General features: G+C 41.4%; 1 protein-coding gene across 1 annotated transcript; it reads right to left on the reverse strand.

The window, feature by feature from the left end:
* Window positions 1-1970: 1970 nt before the first annotated feature.
* On the reverse strand, window positions 1971-6615 carry rerg (RAS-like, estrogen-regulated, growth inhibitor). The gene is made up of 2 exons (XM_010768071.1): window positions 6515-6615; window positions 1971-3220 (listed from the first exon to the last, which is right to left on the reverse strand). Exons 1-2 carry the CDS (start codon window positions 6539-6541, stop codon window positions 2810-2812), a joined length of 438 nt encoding a protein of 145 aa, XP_010766373.1. The 5' UTR covers window positions 6542-6615; the 3' UTR covers window positions 1971-2809.
* Between the last annotated feature and the right edge of the window lie 1792 nt (window positions 6616-8407).

An 8407-nucleotide genomic window follows, 5' to 3' on the forward strand; every position in this document is an offset into this window, starting at 1 on the left:
CCAGGGAGATTGTTTTCAGGAAAGAAGCGCACTTTTGGCCACTGCATGGTACTACACAACAGACCATGGCTGAATTATTTGGTTAAAAGCAGACGCAGCCTTTTGTTTCCCATGTAGAACAGTTTAAAGTAAATACGTCTTCATCTGATGCGCTTTTACTGTCAAGGTTTTTGCGACTGGAAAACACGCATTACAGACTGATAAAGGACTGCTAAGGCATGGCCTGCATCCAAAAGAACACATTTCATGTGAGAGTTTGTGAGAGAAAGACAGATACGCGAGGAAACAAATAAGGAATGAGTAATTTGGTGCACACAGCTCAGCTGGCACGGAACCATTTATTTACGTTGCCAGCTTTCGTTGATATTATTAGCTTTTTTGCTGTCAACCAACTCCTCTCAGAGTTGACCACGATCACTCCACAGCATGTCCGGTCAGGCAGTGGGCTCTTCCTATCGCTGTTGAGTATACGCTGCACAAAGATGCAGAGTGGACAAAATAATGTTCTAAAGTTAGCTCGGCTCATACTTGCCAACCGATCGAATGAATGGGCGGGGTGCTAGTTTATCGCCGGAAGTGTTAGATTAACATTAACATGCTTATTGTAGTTCTAAGTGCAGCCTGTAGCACCATCCTGTGATGGAGCATATGTGTGGGCAGGAAAGGAGTGAGCAGAGAGTAGAGTAGTTGTCGATTCTTGTTCTGTTTTCTGTGACTATCTGCCTCACCCTGTCAGACTTTCAGTTGCGTGCGCTACTAAAGAGACGTGTTACCATGGAAACCAAACAATGGTGTAGCTGTATTAAAGTCAGAGTGGAAACAGTCCTGAGTAAATCTGATTTTGTCAGAAATCGGGAGAAATATGACCCCGGGAGGAAACCGGGAGAGGGCAATGAAATCGGGAGTCTCCCGCGAAAATCGGGAGGGTTGGCAAGTATGGCTCGGCTGAGCGAAAGGATGCACCTGCAGTGCATAGAAAATAAACCATGCCCAAGGAGGGCTAAACAGTTCATCGTCTCCGTCTCTACTATTTCTCTCCGAGTGCAACGATGAGGAAGCTGCCATCCTTACCCAGTGTGTGCCTTGCTCGTGATTTAACAGTGTTTGTGTTGCCACGCAAACAATGTTTCAAAAGTGGATTCTATGTTGCCCTTTATTTGTGTATGTATTTGCGATAAGTGTGTGTCTTTACGCAATGCTGTTGGCCTTGCTGTTTGATATATATTGTGCCGCAGGCCCGCAGCACGTGACGGTTTTGTGTGCCCTCCCATGAAAATCATATGCCCTCCCTTTAGATTCGTTCTGGCGCCGGGTCTGACTTTCCCTGCTGTTTGGAACTAAAAGACAGTTTATATCTTAATGATGGGAAAACCTGGTCGTGTCCTTTACAGTCTTCTAGGTCAGGAAGAGGAGGAGCACTGTGGCTGCTTCCCGGGTTATTATGGGCTTTTCGCCTCTTATAATTATCTTCCAGATAGCTGGGCCACTCCTTTCGGTTTCAAACTGAAGAAAGCCGTTTTTGTTTTTGTGTCCTATCCTTGAGTCAGCAGTCTATTTGCAGTAACAGGGTGTATTTAGTGGGAGATTTCCTTTTTTAATACAGTGCTATGACAAAAGTGGTTTACATTTTATTGGCTACTATATGGGGAAGGAAGAGAATCATAGATTGATCTGGTTTTCATTTCTGGCCTCAAGGCAATACAAATTCAACATTTAAAGAGTGTTCTTTTGAGGTGAAGTGTCTTGTCCAGCAACCTCCCTTTTAGAAAGCAAGGTAAGCCTTGATGAGTTGCAGGGCCTGGATATAACTGACATTAAACTCTATGTAAATAGGACATGTTTGATGGTGTGGCTGAAGGCGTATCCATCACACCGGTCATAATGTAGCTGAGCCCACCATCACGTCTGTGGAACATCAACCAGTGATGACATATACATGGATCATAAAAACTCATGAAGAGGACACCTGGTAGTTATATCTCAGTTTTTAATTACAAGTGCACAACTGGTTGTTTGATCATACAGGTCACTCACATGAAGAAGAAAACATTACATCTCAACAGTTACAGTAGCTTACTGTAGACGCCTTTGGCTTCTGTAGGACACAGCATTGCTTAAGGCAATATATCATTTATACATACTGTAGTCTACACTTTTACATTTACAGAGAATCCCTGGAATGTGACATGCTGGATTGACAGGACAGCTTCACTTAGAAAACCCTGACGTGTGGTGGACCTGTGCTTTGGTTCCTTCAGGAAAAACTCTTGGGTCCACGTGTAGAGGACAACAGAGCACACGGCAGAACATCATGTCAGCAGGAAGGATGGGACTTTGATACACGCTCTGTTTTGAAGGACATTGACAACCCTGGGATTGTCAAGGGTTGTCTACTTTTATATTGAAATAATTCTTCGATTTAATTTGGCCTTGATCACTGCTTACAGAACGGTTACACACAGGGGCTGCGCACATCACAATACCCCCTACAGACAAGATACAGAGAGGAAACCAACAATCTTCTCTTTCCACATCAATAAATCCTTGGGTCCTTGGCATGCCAGAAAATACGTCTTTCATGCATCACTTTCACAAAAAGGGAGAACCTCATGATATTTATGGTTCCTTATGAAACTCCATGATACTTCTGATCAGAGTGAGTGCTTTACATCTTCCAGTGGGGAGAGATATTGCACTTGGAACATTTTAATTGAAAAACGATCAGAGAAAAAGAACACATTCCAGAGCCAAGCATTTCTAGAAACATTTACAGGAGATAAATGTACATTTCTCGTGCAACCACTCTCCCTTAGCTGCTGATCTTGGTCAGCATCTTGTTGATGGCCTGTTTGACGTGTGTGGTGGAGCTGCGGCGACGGGCCTTGCCCTGCACGGCCTTGCGGCGCCTCACTTCGCGACACAGCTCATGAAAGGCCTCGGCCACGGTGCCCCCCTCGTTGGCACACGCTGAACATTCGTAGAAGGCGCACGCCATTTCAGCAGCCAGACGCTCGCCCTCCTCGGTGCCCACCTGCCGGGCGTGGTCCAGGTCCGACTTGTTGCCCACCAGGACCAGCGGCACGTTTTTGGGCCTCTTCACCTCCTCTAGGAGACTTCGCAGCGGAGCCACCTCCTCAAAGCTCCCGCGGTCTGTGATGTCATACACAATGACAAATCCGTCTCCCCAACGCATGTGACTCTCCTTCTGCTGGATGTCCTCCTGAGACAGAAGACAGAAACTCTGGTCACAAACTCAAAGTGTAACAATAATCCTGAATCGGTTCAATATTTGAGGAAACTCACTTACAGAGAATGAGATCATTTCTGTATGCTAAATATGAAGCTACAGCCAGCTGCCAGTTAGCTTAGCTTAGCATAATTACTCGAAACAGACGGAAAAGCTAACCTGGCTCTTTTTAATAGCAGTAACGTCTGCTCCACACTTACAACATCTTATGTTGACTCTATTACAAGTTGGTATGTGCCAGACTATTTCTTGGTTGGGAATACTGCATGTGTCTTTAAAACCACAATGCATTGTGTCTGGACCAGTTATATTGTCAGCAAGTCTAAAAGCTGTTAATATTTCACTTTTGATATGTTTTCAGATGATAAAAACGGTTTGCTATTAAGAAGTTAATATACAGTGCATTAGTATTTGAACACATCCTGAAATCTACTTTTTATGCCAACATTGATAAGAAGGTTATCAATTATTTGGGGTGTTTTAGGGATTGTTTATATAGTCACTACTGAATCTGTATTTATAACCATCAGTCATATTTCCGCTACAATGCAATAATCAAACCCCTATTAACTTGGTGGAGACCAAATCAGATCTCACAGCAAAGAGAATATTGGACTTGCATTTATCAGATGCCCAGTGACAGTGGATGCCAGTGTTTCTCCAGGTCTAATGATAAGTAATATGCTAATGTAGTTAGCTTGGGGGAATGGGGGAAATGCTAACCTTTTTTTTTTTTTTTTTAAAGCAGTCAACTAAAGTTCACGTCAAAACGGTTACTAGTGGTAAAGTTCCAGACTATTTCTCGCTTGGGACTTCTGTCTGTGTCTTTGAAACCACAACGTTTTATTTATACAGCACCACAGGAAGTCATCCCTACCTGTGACCATTAAAAACTCTTTAACCCCTCCCTCAGAATCTTCAACACTTAGTACCCCTCTTTCAGCAGCTCTACATAATTTATGTATACCTTCAACTCTGCAATACTGACCTAATAGTTACATGATGTTGTGCAGTAAGTTTACTGTTCAATCCTTTGGTTTAATCTAGCATTGATACTGCATTTATTCATGTATTCAGACTGTGCATTTCAACTAATATTTGTATGTATTATATTATTACATTAATTATTACTCCCACTTTTCAGCATTATTTTAAGTAGGCCTACCCTGTTGGTATATATTTGTATTCATTTATTTATTTATTATTTTTTTAAATATTTGGAGTTACTTTTCGTTGTAGTATAATTCAAATATCTTTAGAACATTATTTGAATGAAATATTTCAATTTTAGAATGGGATAACTGTGACCCATCACCAAATATATGGTGTTCTTAGTTTCCATACTTCCTGTGTTTTACGAGCGACTTATCAAGTCTTAGCAAACGGCAAAAAACATGATTAAACATGATAGTATCTACAACCTATAGAAAAGCAAAATGGCCTCAGTTTAGACGTAATTCTGTCCTTCTGCATACCGCATCATTTATGGTGAGAATACATGTCATAACATTAAGACAACATACAGTATTCGAGTTGGTTTTAAATAACATATCCGTATATTTATTTCTCCAAGTTACGTTTTTGTGTGCACTGAGGAATCTCAAAAAGGCGTTTGTTTAATCATTTTAAAGTTGGCTTCAATCAATTTTTGCGAATTAATTATTTATATGATAAATGAGAGGTAACATTTGGTATTATTTTCACATATTTCTCTCCATCCTTCCTTCTGCCAACGGTGTCGCAGTTTCTCGTCCCTCCCGTTTTTGTGCGTACGCATGGGTCAGAGTTTGCGTGCAGGACCGCACATTTTCCCGTCAAGTTTGTTTTTTATAAATCGCAAACATTGCTTAGAAACTGGTGTACGCCATCTTTTGAGCGTATACACCGTTTATATATGAGGCCCCAGGTCACAGATAGTATAACAATCCTTTCCCTTCAGTTCTGCCTGCAGGTCCTTTGCTTCTGGTAAGTTCTGCTGCCTAGCATGGTACATCCAGACCAAATGCATCTGGCTTGAAAGCATTCCCTCAGACATATGTTGGATAAGGCCACCATGGACAAATCTAATGGAGGTCAGAAGGTTATCAAAATCCCAAAAGGTATTTTATTTGTTGGATTTTCTGATTGCTGGATGAAAGCGGACCCCTGCTCTGACCTGAGCAATAAAAGCTTCTTATTGCTGGCACAGGAACACAACTGTGAGCCATTTTCCTTCGGAGGGTCAATAAAGCAGTGCTGATTCTGATTCATCCATGTCTGTTTGTATTTTACATTACACATTCAGTCTTGCCATATGTAGGCCATGTTCACATGTATAAAGTGTTCTTTTTATGGAGAAGCTTTTTTTCTCCGATTCCTGGCTCTCTTTGTGCTCTTCCTTTCACCTTTTGAGGCAGACATCAGATTGTGCAGTGTGAGGGAGGAGAACATTCAGCATGCTGCTGATCTGATCTATGAAGTAGCCCTGCGGTTATAACAGCACTTGGTCGTGTGTGGGACTTTCAAACCATAACCTGACTGCAGGGAGACACACAGATCATGGTCTTATAATTACTGTTAAAGGAAGCTTAAAAAAGACCACATCTCTCAAGAGGATAGACCTGAGAGTTTGACGTTTGTATACCTGTCCGAAGTCTGAACCTGGAATTTAGGAAGACTGCACCTCCAAAAATCAAGATAGAGTTAGCAGCATGCTTTAAAACAACCAGAGTCAGGAGGAGCCGAACATTCAGACCTCTGTCTGATGCCAGCTGAAAATAGACTACAATATAATGACAGAGAGATGACTTGGCTGAAGGGTCACCGGGGAAATCAGCCGACAGCAGAACACCTACGCAGCACTGCAGCATATTTATCTTCAGCCCCAGGACTTGCTAAGCTCTCCCTCATGAACCACACTGCCTCTGCTCGGAGATGCCATTCAGTCTCATAAACACTCCTACTATCACTCAAAAAACTGCCTTTTACAAAAAGTGTAAATGTCACATCGGATAAATCAAATGAAAGGTTTGAATCCGATTTAACTTTGAATATTCAACAGAATGCAATTATTAACTAGGCGTTCACCAGGAAGCGGGATCTTAGCAAATCATTGAGTTGAATCAGCAGTTTGGCTCATACCAAGGACTTGGCTTCATCAATGTGTTGCCATTTGTTTTTTTCAAATCTATCTCTAGCAACACCCCTAACTCTATGGAATATGTTTTCTGTCCACTCCTCAAATATAAATGTTTAACATAGAATCAGATCAGGGATAATGTGTCTCACCTGCCCGGCAGTGTCCAGGATCTCCATGGCAACAACCTCATCGTCAATGTTGGCTTGGTGACGATATGTTGATTCTGAAAGACACAAAAGTAAATAGCAATTAGTGATCAAAAACAATCTAAATCATCATTTAGTGATAGTACCAAATGCAGACTTCTGGAGGTGTGGAGAAGTCACCAGTACTGAAGTGGTGGTTTAATCCTGCAATGCAAGCATGAATGTCTTCTGCCTGGATGAATGCAGCGTTAAAATCCACATCTAATCACATATATACACAACGGATGACAAGTGTTGATTGGGTACCTTGCTGCAGTTTCCTAGGATGTGTTCAATTAGTATTTCCTGAGTGAGATCTCAGCTGGAATAATGATAACAGCTGGTGGAATTCTATGAATGCTAAAGTAAGGTGCTCCACTGCTCCCTTTCTTATCTCTTTAGCAAAGGATACACTGGAACATACTTAAGAAAAGGAAAGGACATGTCCAGCAATGCCTTGCAGCAACATGTAGAACAACATTTCATGATTTGTGAAGCATTTATTTGGTCATTGTATTCATTTTCTATGCATATGAATAAAGTTGCTTCAAAACAAAACGTGTGTTCAGTGGGATTCTCTCAGCACCAAAGTTTTCTTTTCTTAAGTCCTTATGAATTTTCCTTGAAATATTCCTTGACCTCATGTTGTTTTCCATCTCTGTGAAGGAAAATGTGTCAGGCGGTGGTTGACAGTTCATCCACAGTTCATACACAGCCCAGCCCCTCCTGGGGCCTCATTTATAAAGCCTTGCGTAGGATTCACGTGGGAAAGTTGCTTACGTAGGACAAAGCAAATAAATACGCACAGACATTTTCCGATTCATAAAACACTGCGAACCGGCATAGGACGTGCCACACGCACGTCCTACGCCGGTTTCTCTTTATAAATCAGAACCAACTCGAAATGCGGTGCAGCTTTTGCGGGCTTCATGTAACGCCCATATTTGCCTATAAATAGTCAAAGAAACGCCCCGTATTAATATTCATTTTGACTGACTGCATGAAGAAGATCGCAGGAAATGACGACAGAACAGCTAAAAAAGACATTTCACACCGTGGCTACAGTCGAATAGTCCATTTAGCTTAGGAACCTTCCTAACCAAGTGAAATGACCCGGAAGTCCCTCAGTGGCAGCCATGATAAGTGCCGTTCGAATTCTCTAGAATGATAGGAAAGGAGGTTTCAAACTTCCTTTATAACCTCCTTTAGCTTAGGAACCACTGGACCTCCCTAACCGAAAGGAGAGGAGAAAATGCTGCCCCACAATGCCTTGCAGCCGCAGCATTTGACGTCACACAACAGTCACCCACACAAACGATTATGACGGAGAAATTATATCATGAAATTTACGGTGCTTATAAACATCTTAAAACTTATGTGGTAAGTTGCCAAAGTGCTTTGTTCTGAACGTTCATCAGTATTATAATCAAAAAGAGAAATATGAACGTTAATCTTTACTGCAATGATCAAATAAAGTCAACATTTCACTGAGCTGTGTGGGGTTTGTTCAACTTTTAAAACATGTTTGAATGGTGATATACACAGTGATAGGTGTTTAAAGACTAACGTTTATAATAAATACATTTGTATTGATTTTAAGATCTTTTCATAGTTCATACAATCATACGTATTGGGATCATTTGTTTTAATGTGAACCGGAGGGAGAGGGTGGTGAGCATAAGTTTCACTTTTTTATTTCAATTCCAACTTTGGTCATGAAGAATATGTTTCTCTGTTGTTCATAAAGCATCAAACAACAGCATCAGAGCACGGTGCAGAGTCTCTAGATGAGTCCCTCGTTCTTATTAAACATCCATGTTGTAGTCCGTTGTATAGAAAACTGTAGTTTCCATAGTT

The sequence above is a fragment of the Notothenia coriiceps genome, unplaced genomic scaffold (assembly GCF_000735185.1).
Source record: "Notothenia coriiceps isolate Sejong01 unplaced genomic scaffold, NC01 NC01_scaffold00005056, whole genome shotgun sequence".
NCBI lineage: Eukaryota > Metazoa > Chordata > Actinopteri > Perciformes > Nototheniidae > Notothenia > Notothenia coriiceps.

What these genes read in the sequence shown, in the direction of transcription:
- rerg (XM_010768071.1), bottom strand. Translation starts at nt 6,541, where the DNA reads ATGGAGATCCTGGACACTGCCGGGCAG. An exon ending in TCCTGGACACTGCCGGGCAG is followed by an intron (nt 3,221 to 6,514) that starts GTGAGACACATT and finishes CTTCTGTCTCAG; the next exon opens with GAGGACATCCAGCAGAAGGA.